This window comes from Protopterus annectens, chromosome 6.part0 (genome assembly GCF_019279795.1).
Source record: "Protopterus annectens isolate FY-2018-M chromosome 6.part0, PAN1.0, whole genome shotgun sequence".
Taxonomy (NCBI): Eukaryota; Metazoa; Chordata; order Ceratodontiformes; family Protopteridae; genus Protopterus; species Protopterus annectens.
Window position 1 is genome coordinate 1,323,161,783 of NC_056737.1, and position 19,275 is coordinate 1,323,181,057.

The 19,275-nt window shown below is 40.4% G+C and overlaps 1 protein-coding gene across 13 annotated transcripts in view; it reads right to left on the reverse strand.

Moving 5' to 3' along the window:
- NEB (nebulin) overlaps positions 1 to 19,275 on the reverse strand; it is a 619,289-nt gene that overhangs the window by 22,791 nt on the left and 577,223 nt on the right. For all 13 annotated transcript variants that reach the window (XM_044074886.1, XM_044074893.1, XM_044074887.1 and 10 more), the window contains one exon: positions 19,034 to 19,220. In XM_044074886.1, the coding sequence (XP_043930821.1) occupies positions 19,034 to 19,220 (187 nt within the window). The remainder of the gene's footprint in view (positions 1 to 19,033; positions 19,221 to 19,275) is intronic.

Below are 19,275 nucleotides of genomic sequence, written 5' to 3' on the forward strand. Positions count from 1 at the left end.
ATTGACAAAGAGGGCTGGGGACAGAACACAGTTAAAAATGTTGCAGCAAAGAACCATCCCCAAATAACTTGCCATGCAGGTAATATGCTACTTTAAAATATTGCAGCTTGTATTGAAACAGACTAGCACATTTGTGTAGCTTCCCTTCCTAACTCAACATACTGGCCACATGCAGCCTGACTGTGAAACGTCAAACAGGTGCTGAGACAGGTCAGGATCTCCTGCAGGGTAACAGACAGAAAACCTGAACAGACTGCAAACACATTGGATATCTCTCTCCTCTCCTCAGAAGAATAACCTCTTCCACTTAGTAAAATACATCTGATGAGTGGTGGAATCTGTGGCACATCCATTATCTTTAAGAGTGGTATTGTTGGGCTTGGAGGGAACAGGGATCTGATGGAATAGCCATGCCCTGAGATGGAACTAACTCTTACCCAAATGAGGGGGAAATCCTTGTTTTCTACCTGAATAAGTTCCATTTATGCCAGTTACCTGACAGCTTAAAACCGTGACCTTTTTGGTCATCAAACAGAGGTGTGAATGTGTTGCTTTGTCTTCCATCTCAGAATTTTGCTAGGAAATGTAGAAAGAAGTGAAATAAGTATAAGAATTTTCTTTGCCACTTAAGGGAGAATGCTTCTGCTCCTCTTCCTTGGTTCTCTGGAAGAGGAGGAGGGGCCATAGTCTCTAACTGGTTAACAGGTGTTCCTTATGTTTTATTTTTTCTATGTTAAACTCAAGGAGAGGATCAAAACTGAGAATGGAAAATTCTGCCAGTGAGCTTATATTTCTTGGATCTGAGCAAGTGTAAGAGAAATGCCACACTGTATGGCACATCTCTTCGGTGCATATACAGTATGATATGGACCACGCTATTTGTTCATGTATTACATCAAGGCATAGTTGTTAGAATAAAGCAGGATAGGCTAATGTGTCTGCTCCTTCTCCATGACTCTGTTAAGTTTCTGACGATTTATGTACAGCTTCCTTTCTTTGGGTCCTACTTTCCTCACATAAGGAAGACCTGAGATGGGCTCCCCAAGCTACCTGTAAAACATCCATCATTAAATGCTGCAGTGGGTTCATTTACAGGAAGAAAAGACCCATACTGAGAACAGTGTGAAGTGTCCACCACTCCAGAACCCAGAAACAAACATCTGGCACCATCACATACAGAAAATAATGTGAAGTGTCTACCACTCTCGGACCCAGAAGCAAACATCTGGCACTATCACATACTGAGAATTGTGTGAAATGCCCATTATACTAGCACCCAGAAACAAATATCTGGCACCATCATGCCTGTGAGGGCATGATGATGTTGCAGTCCCCTGTACCTAGCTTCCCTTTACAACAGCCTTATCCATAAGTGTACAGATGAAAATAATGAAAATGGTTGCTGTCATGAAACCCAAGTAATTAATATTTATTAGGAGGGTGAATGCTTGAACCCACCTATGACACCCGTGCCCTGGCCCAGCAATCAAGGAGCCTCAATCCTCACCACTAACATCAAAGAGGATGTCTCATATTGGAGGAAAGGATAACAAATACACACAGTAAAGTGCAAGTTCCCTTAAGAGCACACAGAGATCACAGTCAGTCCAGGGTTGGTCTCTCTCTTGCTCTCCAGGTCCCCAATAAGACTGGCACATCTATAGGGTCCAGATCTCAGCTTAATGGGCAAGCTAAAACCTTTAGCACCCTCTCTGTCCAACCAGTGCTTCACATCCCTGCCCAAGTAACTGACACACACACACACACACACACACACACACACACACACACACACACACACACACACACACAGTTTATACAACCACACAAACAATCCTGGGGAAGGCTGGCACAGTTTTTCCAGCTGTGCCCCTTTCTCCCAAACTATAGGGTAGTTCCACTTGCCACCACCCACTAATACTTATCAGCTACTCAAAGGCCCTTAAAAGGGTGTCCAATTATTACTGTGCAATATTATTATCCAATTGGTAGTTGTGACTAAACAGTGAAGGCTTATTTAGGGTGACTTGGACAGTAAACTCTATAAATATGCAACGTACTCTAGAGATTAAATTATCTCTACACAAAACAGCCACAGTTAAAAGGTTTTAAAATATTTAATAATAAATAATAAAAACACAAGACAATACTTTCTATTACACAATGCTAGTCAAGAGTTTAGAGATCACACAAAAATACTTAAAATAAATCAGTAGTACAGTTCTGACATCACAGAAAAACTCTTAGTCTAATCTTTCTAGTTTCTATTTCTAAAAGAAAACACAAGTCTAAGATAACTTACATATAAGCAAGACAGTGCTGTGAGTTAGATGTTCAAGGCAAAAATGCTTAATGCCTTCTGATTCTCTCTGTTTAAATTGCTGTTTTCAGTCCTGATCCCCATTACATCATTTTACACTTTCCTGGGGTTCCCAGGCTGACAGATACTACATTCTTGTTATCTTGCACCTGCAGGAAACTACATCAATAAAAGACATCCCATATGTAAACTCTAGTAATTATTCCTTAAGTTAAAACAATAGGCAGGATGCTTCACTCCAGACTCACCGACGCCAAAATCTAACTTCAAAGGGACACACATGAAATAATTTAAACTTCAAAAGGATGGATAAGAAATGCTTGACTTAGCTTTCTTTACAGCAGAGGGCAATGTTACTACATTGTTTTTTAAGTTCAGCATTTCACAGCATATTCTTTCATTTAAGAAAACAAGCTTGTATTTCAACATTTCACAGTATTTTCTTTCAATTAAGAAATCAAGTCTGTAATTCAACATTCATATTTACAAATGATAGGATTATCTGCACAATTCTATCTGGCTAGGCTGGCAGCCTTCACACCACCGATGAGACCACCAGGTTACCAAGGCTATGCAAAATGATAGACAATGATGAGTGTCCAGCTCTGGCCCAATAAAAGCAACTCTCTATGCTGAGACAAGAGCAAACCTCTTGTAGCATATAGTGATCCTTTGGGCCTGCAACCTTTGCAGGATCCAAGAAGGTGTGACAACTAGGGAGATCTTTGATTAGATTTCTAGGAGCCAATCATCTATATAATGGAATACAAAAAAGCCCTTAACACCCTGGTAAAAAACTATGAGCATAAAGGAAAGAATAAAAAGCAACATTTGCTACTGAAAGTGAAGCCTGGCCAATGCATGCTGAGGGAATCTCTTCTGAGGACCCTACTGTTCCTCCACACCAGCTTACTAATGCATGATAATGCTAACCCTAACCCTAGTCCTCACTAACCCTTCCCCTTTCCTCAACACCTTACCTCAGAAAAACCCTGTCAGCAACACTAACATTACACAAGGCACTCAGACGCTCAACACGTACAGCAGTGCACATACACAACACTAAACCGGTCCCTTTCCCTAGCCATTACTCTAACCCTAACCTGTAAACACTTGCACACACACTCCCACCCCCAATGCCAAAACAATCAGTATATCCAAAATTTTCAGGATTAAAATCCCAAACCCATACTTACCTTATTCATAGACACTCAGTCTTCCTGCTTTTGATATTTGCAGCAGTCAATAATGAATGCTGATGACTCTTCAAGCATTTCATTCTGTCAATGAACAGACAGTTTGACAGTGTGAAGTGAATACTGACACACACACACACACACACACACACACACACACACACACACACACACACACACTAATTAGGCAAAACGTTATCAGGTTTAGAGTGCAGATGATTTTATTCACCATTTTATAGTTTCATAGGAAGTTACTAGGCTAATGGTACTAGGACCCTTACAAGCCTAGCCAAGTTCTATCCTTATTTCCACGATCAGCACTTATTGTCCTTGTCCAAGAGGGATGCAGGTGGGACCCCTGGGGTGAATATACGCTTACCCATCCAATCATTCAGATTGCATTTGAAGAGATTCAGTGAGGTGCTCTGCTTGACATGAAGTGGGAGTCTGTTCCAAATGTATGGTAACTCCTGGGAGACAAATATGTCCTTCCAGCAGGTTCTGTTAATGTCACATACCAGGTTAGGGTCTTTAGAGTGAGTAATCTGTGCACCATTTGACTTACGTAGATGCAGCATTTCTAATAAAGCAAGGTCAGCGATTGCCTTGTATGCAAGGCAGAGATCACCTCTTAGTAGTCTGTATAAAACAGAAAAAAGTGACAGTGATTTCAGATGATCCACATAGGACAGATGCTGAAGACCTAGAATTTTCTTTGTGAAGAATCTCTGTGGTGTCTCCAATTTCTGCAGGTGCTTGGAAAGGTACACACGAAAAGGTGTTACTGGCCTGATGAGGGAAGAGTACAGGGAGGTTATAACTTCTTTTTTTCCAGAGGCAATGCCCTTACTTATGAGATGAGCAATATAGAATACCCTTCTTACCACTGTGGAGACATTGTGGTCAAAGGTAAGTTTGCTGTCAACCTGTGCGCCCAGGTCTTTCACCACTAAGTGCATATTTATGGTGTTGCTATTGATATGGTATTTAGCAGGAACATCACCCTTACCAAAAGGGATGATAACACATTTGTTTGCAGTGAGTTTAAGGCCATGACTTTGGCACCAATCATTTGCTTGTATAAGACCCTTTTGTAGGATGTTGACATCATATGGAGATTCTATGACCGCTCCCAGTTTGGAGTCATCAACAAACTTTGTCAGCCACAGACCTTTATAGTTTTTGCTTGTACTTCTGAGAAATAGATTCCAAATAGTACAGGTCCCAGGACTGATACCTGTGGAACCACTGGTTACAGGTCTGCTGTTGGAGGTGGATTCCCCTACTTTGACTATATGGGTTCTATCAGTGAGCGAGTTAGTGACTCATCTAACAATATAAGGGTTGATACCTAGCTGGGTGAGTTTGTCAATGATGTCCAAGTGGGGGATAGAGTCAAATGCCTTGGCTAAGTCTAGGTAGGCTGTATGCACAGATCTCTCCTCATCCAGGGCCTTGGTGACTGTCTTGAAGAGGTCCGCAGGTTTAACAGATATGATCTCCCTTTGACCGATCCAAACTGAGTAGGTTCAAGTGTTTGGAGATTACTTATATCTTTGTTTATAAGGTCCATGATGATTGTCTCCATGGCCTTGCAGATAAGGCTAGTCAGGCTAATGGGTCTATAGTTCCCAGGGTCAGTGGAAGCACCACCTTTGTGCAAGGGAATAATGGTGGCTGTTTTCCATTCAGCTGGAATGAAGCCAATGCTTAGACTATGATTGAAAAGTGTACCCAATGGTGTTGCTAATTCTTGTTGGAGCTCATGTAGGACACAGCCTGGGATGTTATCAGGTCCCATAGATGCTGTGCTTCTGGCTTTAGAGAGGGTGTTGATGACCTACTCTTTAAAGATACAAGGTAGAGGACAGGTGGTAGGGATGTCATAGGATACACGTGGCAGTGACAGGGGAGTGAAGTTTTCACAGAACCTTTCAGCCAACAGGTTAGCTATGTCCACAGGCTCAGTATATGTTGTATTATTAACCACCAGTTTGGCACAAATATGGGCCTTTCTTTTTAGGTTACGGATGTAACTAAAGAATGCCTTATGGTTATTTTTATTCGAGGAAGCTAATTTGGGCTCATAGTCTGCTTTGGAGGACGTCACAAGAATTCTTATTCACTTGTTTAAGCTGAGGAGGGAGTGTTTCCACTTTAGGGCTCATTCCTCTTACTCTATGATTGCAATTTCTTCCTCTTATTGCAAAGCCTGTTAATGGAACTTGTCCACCAGGCAGGTTTGCTCTTCCTTGAGGAGCTCGCTTTGGTCCTATCAGGTACGGCTGAGTCAATGCAGTTATACACGTGTTTTGTGTAGAACTTGGCATAGTTGTGAGTTCCATCTGAGGGGGGAGGTGCAGTGAAGCTATTTATACCATCCTGTAAGAGGTTATAATCTACTTTGGAGAAGTTTTTTAGTTTAGTTGCTGCTAGAGGGGTAAGGTGTGATAGCTACTTCAAATGACACTGATTTGTGGTTAGATCTCACCAGGTAAGATCTCACAGTGGGGGTGCTACAGTGGTCCTCCATATTGGTAAGCATCATATCCAGGATGTTGGCACTCCTCGTGGGGGTGTCAACCAGCTGGTCCAGGGCATTGGAGTTAACTAAGTCGAGGACCTTTGGGTAAGTGAGTTTGAACGTGAGTAATTTACCCAGTCAATGTATGGGTAAAGTCACCCAAAACCATAGTGTTTGGCTGTATCTTGATAGACTCAAGTAGATTCAAATAGGCAGAGTGGGTGTCCTGATTCATGGAGTGGTGTCCTGTAGCTGGCAGTGATTTGAATAGGTGTCCTACCAACACTTAACTGCACCTGAAGTATCTTCTGGGAATCATGCTGTTTAACCAATCTGCAGGTGTATTTATCTTTAATAAATATTGATATACTGCCTCTTTTAGTTTTCACACCTTTAGTTTGTGGTCTGAATGTGTGGAAGGAGGTGTAACCCAGTATGGCTGGGGTGCTCTCCACAGCCTTGAATCAGGTCTCTGTGACTGCACAAATGTCTGTGTCTTCCAAGGTGAGGACTTCTTCCAGTGAGTGCAGCTTCATGTTAAAGACTCCTTAGTGTTTAGCAGCATAACCTTGAGGTTGTTTTTAGATGGAGTTTTTATGTCTGGAATTTTGTCCTTGAGACACTACCTATAAAAGGCACTATGAGTATGGCAAGAGCTTTAGCCAGTAACCGAAATCCCAGTTGTGACAGATGAAGACCATTTCTGGCAAAGCATCGAGGTCTATTGATCATGCCATCTCAGGCTGACTGATACTGGATCCTCTTAGAATGACACCAGAAACTAAACCAATTACTGAAGTCAGTCATTTCCTGTTTGTATTGAGACATCAACCTAGGTTTAGGTGAAATGCTGCTTAAGGTTAAGGACATACCTGCCTGAGACACATAGTCCAAGAGCTCGGTCATGTCTCTCATCATATAGTCCAGAGAGGTACATCTCAAGTCATTCACACCAACATGGACTATGATGGAGTTATAACAGTACCTGTTGTTGAGAGACTTGAGTGCATGTGTGATATGGCTTATCCTGGCACCTGACAGACAACTGACTGTGACCTTTTCCTTATCCAGCCTGGTGAGAGGGACATCTGTATGTCTCATGATGGAATCACCTATGACTAATATGTTTGGTTTTGTGTTCTGTCTTAAGGACTTGACAGATGAGACACTGGTACATGAGCTATTATGTGTATTGTGTTCTGCAGAGGAAGCATTATGTGTAGTGTGCTTGTGTTTGTGTTTGTGTGGTCTCTGGTGTTTAGGTATGTTTCTGGTGAGGACCTCCACATATGTAGGTATGTGTGATGTGTGTTTGGGTGGAGTGGGAGGTGAGGTGTGCATGCTGACAACCCGCTCATTGTCATATGTACTAACTGGTGTGTGAGAGACCATGGATTCAAGGTTCTTAATAAAGCTGCATCTCTCACATGTTGAGCTTGTGTGGACTAGGAGTAGAGGGCTATTGGTGAACACAAGGCAGTTGCTACACTGCCTCAGAATGCTCATGATGACCAAGCTGGCTGCAAAAACTGTGGGAAAATGTCTGTCTATAGTGTTAGGTAAATTTATATGGTCAGAAAAAGAGGTCCCACTTAGGAATAGCTAGTGGGTGAGAGGTATGCTGGTACCTCTGAGGCTAGGCTTAGTGTTCCACCTGATAGTAGAGCAGGGCCATGAAAAACCTCTGTAGGAGCACAAGCTAAGTGCTAAGGGAAAATTTAACAAGCAAAATGTTTGCATATAAACCAGCAGTGCTAACCAGCACTACGCGGCAGTGCACAATGGTGCACTACACGCAAACAAGCACAAATGCAGGGCTTAAATAAAACAAGAGATAACCCTTTAAATTCAAACTAGCCAATAAGGACAGTCCTTCTGACCAGTAGTCCAATCACCCTCGATAAGATGGGACCCAGACAGCACTCTCCTCCCACAAGGGCGCAGAAGGGCCTTCACCAACAAAGATGGTTTGAATTAAATGCTCAGAAGTTACAAAACAGATGCAGAAACAGCAAACCTGGAACTGGGCTATGCTACAGCTGAACTAGTACAGTATACAGTAAAATGTGGCAAAAAAGTCCAAACAATTCAAGCAGACAGTAGAATGCAAATACAAATTAAAAATGCAACAGAAGAGTAAACATAGGCACTTATAGTCAGGTGCTTAAAGTTACTTGGAAGCAATGGATGCCTCAAAACATTCAGTATCTGAGTGAAGAGCTGGTTTTAGGCTCAAGTGATACAAAACAGTCTAGATTCAGCAAGTCTGAATCTAACCTATGCTTTAAAATGCAGAAGTACTAGAAATTCAAAGTGCATAAAATCACAGACACAGCAGCAAAAAACAGTTTAAATAAAGCAGCAATTCACCAGCATTTCTCAGCTTTGAAGGTGTAGGCCACACCCTCCCATCACAAGAGTCTAAACCACAAACCTCCCTAATAAAAAAGAACTGGTTTTAGAGCCCAGGTGCTTAAGCCAGAACTAAGACACTTCAGAGAACAGACACAATAGGCATTCCACCAGCAATTTTCAGCTTAGAAGGGTATGGGCTATCATCTCCTGCCACAAGAGTTTAAATCACAAATCCTCTTAATGTAAAGTAACTGGTTTGGAACCCAAGTGCTTAAACCAGAATAAAGGCACTTAGAATAACAGGCACAATAAGCCTTCATCAGCAATTCCCAGCTTAAAAGGGTGTAGGCCACACTCTCCTGCCACAAGATCACAACCCTCTCAATGTAAAATAACTGGTTTGGAGTCCAAGTGCTTAAATCAGAACCAAGACACTTTCAGAATAACAGACAGAATGAGCCTTCAACCTGCATTTCCCAGCTTAGAAGAGTGTAGGCTATCCTCTCCTGCCACAAGAGTTTAGACCACAAATCTTCCTAATGTAAAATAACTGGTTTGGAACCCAGGTGCTTAAACTGGAACAAAGACTCTTAGAACAACAGGCACAATAAGCCTTCACCCAACAATTTCCAACTCAGAAGGGCAGAGGCTACCCTCTCCTCCCATACAAGTGCAGACCACAAACCTTCTTAATGTAAAATAACTGTAAAATAACATAAACTTATGTTGACAATTAACAATGTATCACCTGTGTCTGTCATCAACCAACCTTTAATATTCTAATTGTATAAACAATCATAGTAACTCAACCTCATTACACCAGCAAAGAAACTTTGCATAGTATGCATAAAAAATACACAGACTGCTCAAAAACAACTACACCTACACAAAGCTTAGTCTTAGAAATTAAATTTACAAAAAAGCAGAATTAAAAAGGTTCATTATCATCATCATCATCAATAAAAAGGTTAACAGTCATAAATATAAATTAAATTTAAAAATACAACCCACTGAATGGAAACTGGCATTGCCAACTGACTGCACCCAAATCTAAAATAAATAAATAAAATAAAATATTACATCAAATTAAACTAAAATAACATAGCTGAAGTATTAAATTAAAATGTCTGAATGTAACTCTCCACATAATGCAAAATAATGCCACAAAACTGTACAACTTAGAAGAATGCTCATCTGCCAAATAAAAATTCTTTGAATTAAAAAGCACTGAGTTAGAGTCTTCTCTTCTAGAGGCAGACTTGATGACCACATTCTTTACAGAAGAATTTGCAGCTACAGGTATAAGCAAGTTAGCTGACCAGGGCCACAAGAGATCAAGGACATGTGGAAAACCCATCCACCACTAGGAAATTGGAAACTTGAAGAATATGCATTTCCACCAACCCACAGGCAAGGATTTCCACATATTTTGCTTTCTCCTCAACAGTCATATTTAGGTGATTGAGAAACTATTTGCCACACCAGCAGTGGGCAGCACTATTCTTACCTTGCACCATAGGATAGGGAATATGCACTGTGACCTGCCATCCATCATTAATCACATGTTCTAATCCTACATTACAAGATATTCCATTCATTTCACATTAGTAGAATCCCTCATACTGCATGCATTCATTTTTTCTGTTTTTCTTTATTCTTTCTTCTTCCTTTTTTTAGTTTGGACTATTATTTTCCATCAGTTTCTAAGGGATGCATTAAATGTGTACATTACCAACTGGATAGGACTTTATATAAGTTTCATATATTTTATGAGTGGGCTTTTTGTGGGTGGCTTTTTGCTGCAGTTTTGTGGAAGGTTTAGTTGGTAATGTTTATGGCTTTAGTAGTGAAGGCAAAATAGTGCTTATATGTCTGAGACTTAGATTTCCAATTGTAATTATTTGAATGTTACTTTATGTAGATGTTTAGATTTGGGTTTGTTTTGATGATCATACCCCTTGCAGCTGTGATTGTCTTTTTTTTTCCTTTTTTCCTTTTATTTTTCAATCTAAATTCACTATATTTTGTAGTAGGTGTTTGATTTGTATGTTTGTTGTAGTTATTGTGACGTTTGTGTGTTTATGTTATGTGTATGTGCAGTGTGTAGCATTTTATTTGCTCTCTGTTAGTGTGAATGTGACTAATTTATGCTGTTTTTTTCTAAACGCCTGTATTGAATTACCATTTGTGACATAGGCACAATTACATTTATATAAAAGTAATCAAACTGTATTAACAAGTTAAAATTAAACATTATGCTTCACATATATTGCTATATATCATATACCCTAAGCAACATTACATAAATTATTCAGTTCTTGCCCCCTTTTTAAAACAAGAAACATTTTTATTAAACTATTCAATACATAAGCAATCATACATTTATATAAATGAAAACAAACCACACCAACACAATTCTACTTGTAAGCATTTTCATCACAGCCCATATTGACACAACCCCAGTTGCAAACATTATACATCACTCATAATCTACCCAAACGTTTTCAGTCAAACATTGCATAAAGTTATGCTGCTTGTTGGTGTATGATCAAATGTACTTAGTGATGAATGTAAAATATCAGTATTAAGAATCGAACACCCTAAATATCCCACCTACAAAAGATTGAGAAAGAAAAACTATTTCCTCTTCTGATCTTCACATTAACCCCCCCCTCCCCATAATACTAGCCTCAAATTCATCTGACTAGTGGCAGTGTTACGGGAAGTTTCATTTTAAATTAAGGTGTAAGGTTAGGGCTGGGGAAAGGAGCAGGGTTAAGGTTAGGTCTCATAATGCTGGCACCACACAAGGCACACTCGCACATATAAACACACATAAACACATACACTGTAAATACTGCATCTATCCTCTCACATATCCCAACCCCAACCATGATCCCAACTCTCAGCACAAGCACAAACACTTTAATTCCCTCCAATCCCCACTTACTTGTCCTGATAAAACATACCAGTGACATTTTGACCTTTCATCTATCCATATGTTTAGCATTATACACCACCATATATATATATATATATATATATATATATATATATATCAACATTTTGTTGAATCACAATTTTCAGAAAATTGTAGATGGTTATTTACAATCCCTGCAGTTGTGGTTTAGGATCATAGGAATTATAAAGCAAGTTAGTCTAGCAGAACATTTGCACCTTAACAATGTGCGCTTTCAGTTCTATCCCATCTCTATAAAATTATGTTTCTATGAAAGCAACGATTCACTGTGTGTAGATGTGTGACTGTGGAGTTAGTATAGTTAAGGGTGCAGGGGGTCTTGGTACCCCCTGCAAAAAAAATTTGAAGGTATATATGACATTTTCCATTTTCTATGAAATGTCATTCAATGAAATGTGTTTTCAAATGATTTTTTTAGTGATTTTTGATTGAAAGAAAATGTTATTCAACCCAAAAAAATCTACTTGTGTATTATATATATATATATATGTGTGTGTGTGTGTGTGTGTGTGTGTGTGTGTGTAATAACTATAAGTGAATGTTGTTCCTGGCTGTTTTTCAGTCAGCCAGTAGCTCTTTATGTGGGATCAAAGTATACTAGTATTTGGGGACGGACTCTTTCCCCACTGTAGTGTGATTTTGAAGATGATATCTATAATTAGCAGAAGGTGTGGAAATTGCAGGGGGGACAAACCCCCTGCAAAAAAAAATATCTTTTTTCACAGTGCTTTGACTATTTTTTTTTTATCAATGTTTTTTTCAACACTCTTTTGAGCTTTCACTCTAAGGTGAGACACTTACACACACACACACACATATGTATATATATATATATATATATATATATATATATATATATATATGCATATGTATGGGTCCACTTCAAAAGATCGAAATTTCACAACATCGAACCTCTGATCATCGAAGACCAGAAGATTGAAGTTGGGAAATATCAAACAGAAAAAAATTTAATAGGTGAAAACTTCTTCTTTCATGTTTTTGCAGGGTGGCAATGCCCCCTGCACCCCCCCACTCCCTGCTATGTAAATATACCAATTCTGAGATCGGACCACAGTGAAGAAAATGGTAAATATCCTGTTCCACACTGTACTGCGATCTCCATTCACAACATTCGATATTTCACAACTTCGATCATCTGGTCTTCACAGATCAGAGGTTCGATGTTGTGAAATTTTGATCCTTTGAAGTAGACTTATATATATAAATAAATAAATAAATATATATATATATATATATATATATAGAGAGAGAGAGGTGTGTGTGTGTGTGTGTGTGTGTGTGTGTGTGTGTGTGTGTGTGTGTGTGTGTGTGTGTGTGTGTGTGTGTGTGTGTGCTTATTATAAGTGAAACTTCCTAATATCAGCCTCTGCTTTGTCAACACATTTTGTTCAACAAAACAGATGATTGACAGTTGCACAACATCAACAATCACCAGGGTTGGGTAATATGCCTTTTCCCTGGGGATTGCGCACTCTCAGAGATGGAATAAATAATTAGCAGGAGGAGTTGGGGTGCAGGGAAGCTTGTCATTCCCCCCAAAAAATGCTATAAAATGTTCATGCTTTGAGGTTATTCCTAGGAGCATGCACAAAAGCATGTTGACTTTTTTGTCGAAATTAACGTGTTGACATTAGTGATGTTGGTGCTTTGTCAATTCGATAATTTTAAGCACATCCATATATATATATATATATATATATATATATATATATATATATATATATATATATGATAAAACTTTTTCAGGGAGAGGGTGTAGACTTTTTTTAATTACCACCACTCGGTGTGCATCATCAAACAGTTATTACCATTTTCCATGTGGTAACGGCCATTCCTCGACATTCTAACTCATGAACTATCACCATAATTCAATCCCATTCACAACACGAAAAAATGAAGTTTCACACAGTGCACATACAAAAATTATACCTTAAGACCCATCGAAAAGCAACCACATCTACATAAATTCAACTTCTGGGAATGAAATTCACAAAAACTAGAATGATAAAAATGAAACAGAGTAAAAAAATAAAAGGAAATCAAAAGTGCAACCAGCTAGTTACACCACCTATGGTAAAACATTATAACTAATCTTTAAACCCAACATATCTGAACATAGCTTTTACTTTACTGCTAAAACAATACCACAAAATTACCTGACAGTATAAAACAGACTAAACTTAACTCAGAAATAAAGTAGTAAACTGCACAGCAGACTGAAATTTGATCAAATCTCTTGACCTCTTAGTTCAAGAAATCTTGAAAAAGCAACAAATAATGGGGGGGGGGACAAAGGCCCAAAAATAGGGACAGAGTATATGCACTTCCTGAAGAATGGAAAGTCTGGCTTTACCAGAAAGGCTCATCCAGACTCTGCTACACTTTGCTGTGAAGGAAAGGTTAGTTTGCTGTTATTTTTTGTATTTCTGTATTGCCTTTCTATATTTTGAATACTGTAGTTTGTTTTCTTTACCTTGTGTTTTGCTTGCATTCTGTTTTAACAGCATATTAAAACTTCAAAAGAGACCACAGCTCTCTCTGTTCTGAGTCAGGCAGAATTTTTTCCCTCACTCCCACCCATTTAAGTTGTCTTGTTAAATACCACTGTCTTTCTAGTTGCCCGCCTCTTATGTTAATCTGACTATATATCTCATTTCTCTCTACTTTCACTGGCTTATGTGAGTAATCACAAAACCATCACTTTTGAAATCCCACCCCTTCAATTATTTAAATTTATTGGCCATCCTACAGTATTTCATAGTACCAAAATACAAAAGTAACCACCCCTTCAGTCCATCTTGCTGTTTTAAAAATAGTAACTCTCCACTAAACCTTAACTTTTTAAACAGGTAAAACTCAAGTTACCTACTTTCATATCTAACTTCTCTAGTGCACACTGCAGAGTGCATTCTTTTCAATCTTACCTTTAAGCATCCCTGTTACTAGCACTTTCTCTAATACCTAAAAAGATCATCTCTACTTGACTCCAAGTAGACTTTTCTCTATCTGTTAAACCTAGCACTTGCTCCTACAGTACTTATTTCCTTGATACGGCACTCTTATAGATAGCACCCCAAAAGGCAAACCCCATTTCTCGGTCACCCACATCCCCGGAATCTCTTTTAAAGTTTTTTGTCTAGTCCTTCTAGCATGTCGAGGGATCAGTTGCTAGTGTCCTCTCCTGCTCAGCTGGTGAACCTGGGAATATTGAGGCAATGTTACAATTGCCTCATGTACACAGACAACCCTCTCCTCCTCCCACAAAACACAAATACATGCGAGAGATGCAACTATACGGCCAAACTGGAGGCTGAGCTCTCTCAACATAGGACTGGCAAGACCAGTCAGGAGGAGAAGGTTACCACACACACTATAGACCCAGTCTCACATAGTACCATCACAACCTCAAATCATACACATAAACACACAAAGACATACTCGGCTCTGATCAAAAATCTACCAAAACAGCAGAGGCCACCAAAGCAGACACCCAAACAACCACCACTTCAGAACACAACACCTGCAACACATAGACCTCACAGTCAGAGTGTCAAACAGTCACAGCCCTTAAGGCCAAACACAATGCCAGACACACTAGTCATTGGTGACTCCATAGTCAGACACACTGGCGTCCCGCTCACCAGACTGAGTAAGGAGAAGGTCACAGTAAGCTGCCTGTCGGGCGCTAGAATCCGCCACATAACGCAAGCACTCAGGTCTCTCAACAGCAGGTACAAATATGACTCAGTCATTGTCCACGCTGGTGTAAACGACCTGAGATGTACCTCCGGACTACATGAAAAGAGACATTGAGGAGCTCTCCGATTATGTAGCCCAGGCAGGTATGACCCTGACCTTGAGCAGTATCCTACCTTCACCAAGAATGATGCCACAATACAGAGATAAGATGATCAGCTTTAACAATTGGCTTAAACTCTGGTGTCATTCAAAGGGGATCCAATGTCTGTCTGCCTGGGATGACATGCTGGACAAGCCACGCTGGGGCTGAGGGCTTGCACCTGTCACCCTGGGATTCCGGATATTGGCAAAGGCTCTTGCCACCCCATAGTGCCTTTTTAGGCAAGGCTCAAATTCTAAACCTACCACCCTAGAACACAAAAAGGAAAAAACTAAGGGTAATGCTGCTCAATGCCAAAAGTCTAAATCTCAAAATGCACGACGAGGCCCTTCTCAGTATGGAGAACATCGATGTCTGTGCAGTGACAGAAACCTGGTTCAAGGCTCCTGAGAGCACCCCAGCACTATCAGGTTTTACCTCTTATCATGCGTGCCCCAAAATTCGGACAATACCAAGAAAGGAGGGGTATCCATATTCATCAAAGACACCCACACCTCAAGACTGGTGGCAACGATGCATCGGAGACCATCCAGGTGCAATTAACCATAGGCAAGACTGCTCTGCAAATTGTAGCATGTTACAGGCCACCCTCACAAACTCAGGAACCTCACATGGCCTTCCTGAAAACACTAGAGGGGATAAATGTATCACCAAACACCATCATACTAGGTGACTTCAATTACCCTAATATAGACTGGGAACACTACTCAAGCCCAAACACCCTAGCCCAAAAGTTCCTGGAATTCATAAACTCAAATGCCATGGAACAACTAGTCACCATCCCCACAAGAGGAGAAAACATACTTGATCTCATCATCACGAACATGGGAGCACAATGTTCAACACCGGAAGTATACCCCTCACTGGTGAGATCAGATCACAAACTAATCTCGCTGGAGGTCCTCATCCCACCCCCACCTGAAATAAAAGACCACAGTAAAGAACTGAAAGCCGACTTCACACTTCTAAAGACTAGTGTGGTCTCCTTTAAGGCCCCCATGTGTGAGGAAAACAGTACTCAAGCCGCTGAATCACTTACAAATGCCTTCTACCAGCACCTGCAGGACTGCATGGATAAGGCAATCCCAAGCAAAACAAAGACTCTTTGTACCAAAGGCAAGCGTCCAGTCTGGTGGACCCCAGCCATAAACAAACTCTACAACAAAGGAGGAAGCTACTACAAGATAGAGCAAAATCCTTAAAAGGTAAGACACCCTTGATCACTATAAGTAAAAACTAAGAGCTCTCATAAAATCATCCAAAGCAAATTTTGAGAGAAAAATAGCTAAAGACTCAAAAGACAATCATAAGGCCTTCTTTAGCTATGTTAGAAACCTGGGAGGAAACTCCCAGATATGCTCAGAACTAGTTCAAAATGATGTGAAGATTACTGATCCTACAGACATTGCCAACATACTGGCTGACAGGTTCAGTGCAAACTTCTCCCCTCCCAAAAGGAGAGATATCTATAGCGATTGCAGCCCCCAAACATCTCCAATGCCCAAGTGAGAACTGCTCTCTCCAAAGCAAAAACACAGCATCCATGGGACCTGATGGTGTCCCCGGCTGTGTGCTCCACGAACTCAACGAGGAATTAAACCCACAGCTAGGACAGCTGTTTAATCATAGTCTTACCTCTGGATACGTACCCAGGAGTGGCGCACTGCAACTGTGGTCCCACTTCACAAAGGCGGTGCCTCCACCGACCCTGGAAATTACCGCCCATTAGCTTGACAAGCCTTATCTGCAAAGCCATGGAGAGGATCATAATGGACCTCATAAATAAAGACATAGGGAATTTGCAGACTTTGGATCCATCCCAGTTTGGCTTTGTCAAAGGCAGATCATGCCTTCTAAACTTGGTTGACTTTTTGAAACAGTCACCAAAGCCATTGATGAGGAAAGGCAGTCCATACAGCCTACCTCGATCTGTATCATTGAAAAACTCATCAGCTTAAATGTTAACCCATACATCACAAGATGGGTTGCAAACTGGCTGAGTGACAGAACCCACAGGGTCAGAGTTGCTGGCGCCATGTCAGACTCAAAGCCTGTCACAAGTGGTGTACCACAGGGCTCAGTCCTGGGCCCACTCTTGTTTGGCATCTACTTTTCCAGTACAAGCAAACACAGGAGGGTTATGGCTGACAAAGTTTGCAGATGACTGCAAACTGCCATAGTAGAAAACACATCTGACACAGATATCCTTCAGAAGGGTCTCACAGAAACGGATAACTGGTGCCAGAGCCATGGCCTAAAGTTAAATGCCAAAAATGCATAGTCATACCCTTCGGGAAAAACAAGGTTACCCCTAGCTACCAAATAGGTGGCAATCCACTGAGCACAGAAGAGGTTATCAGGGACCTGGGGACCCAGGTTGATAGTAGTCTGTCATTCGACACCCATGTAGCTAAAGTAGTTAGGAAGACCTTCTACATTGCCCACCTTATCATGAAGGGATTCCCATCTAGATCAAGGGAGGTCATAGTCTCCCTATACTCATCACTCATCAGACCAATGATTGAGTACAATGCCCCATTCGAATGTATCTGACCCGACACTTGCAGCAGCTGGAGAGGCCACAAAAGTTCCTCACCAAAAGGATAAAGGGTCTCAAACATCTGTCCTATGCTGCCCGACTGAAAGAACTCCAGCTCTATTCAGTCGCCTTTGCTCAGAGGTGACCTTTGCCTAACATGCAAGGCCATGTCAAACCCATATTTGATGGATATGCTTCACCTCAAAAATCTAGATCCGTCAGAGCCACAAGGGCGGAGACTTAAACGCTGGAGGGATAGATTCATCACCCAAAGACTCCCTATGCTGTGGAATAAAATCCCGGTATATGTGAGGCAGAGCACCTCGCTGGCCTTGTTCAAGAGAAATCTTGACCAATGGATGGGAGATCACAGATATACCCCAGGGATTACCTCAGTGTCACTGCTCAACAGAGGCACAGCAAAATAATGGGTATAGTTCCCCATACTAAAGGGGTGGCGTAAGCCACAAAACTATGGGCTAGGCTTGTAAATGCCCTCGGGCAGATAGCCTAGTATGAACCTATGAACCTATGAACCTAAATATCTGTCATTATTTAATGACTTCTATCCTCAATGACTTCCCAGAAAAGACACACATTTTATGAGGAACAAAGCAAAAATATCATGCAAAAATCTGGACATTTTACAAACATCTGAACAGGTGAGAGGTATGCATTTCATAAAACCCAGTTTAACCTATGTAAAGAACAACAAAACCAACTGCTTAATTCCCCTGCCCACTAGATTAATGTGAAACATTAAACTAAACATGAAAAACTGATAGATGGAATATTTGGGGATTTGACTTAGTGATAAAATATGTTGTACTTTGTAATCAGGCAACATGTTTCTTTATCAGAAAACTTTTTTCTAAACCTACACTACAAGATATTCTATTTTACCAGAAAACAGATGGCCACATATTCCATACACACATATATCTGCTTATCCAACAATTTAATAAGGTTAACTGCATATAATGATACTGCTGACAGACACTGATTTGTTACTTTATCTGAGTTATGGTGATTTAGGGTTATTTATTGAAAGAAGAGTTCCACTCAAGCCAGAACTGGCAAAACCTCATTCCACTGAAGATATAAAGAAAAGACCAGTCAATAATTCAATTTGGCTTTAAAGATTTTTATATTTGAAAGCTTTCATGTTCTGAATGTGAACTCTAAAATCTACCCCAGATGATGCATTAATATGATCCTTCCTGCAAAAATGTCACTTACCTGTGTAGTTTTCTTGGTCATTCTGTTCAATTCTTCGTCTTTCCATCTCCACTACACGTCTCTGGATTCCACGATAGTTAATGTCACTGAAGTCCTGCATATTCTTCTTAACACGTTCTGTAATGGGGTCGGTAACTACAGGTGTAAAGCTACCCTTGGTCTTCTCAAAATCCTCATGGTATTTTACCTGCATTTAAAAGAACAGAGTTAACCAAATCATACATATCTAGATATATACATGC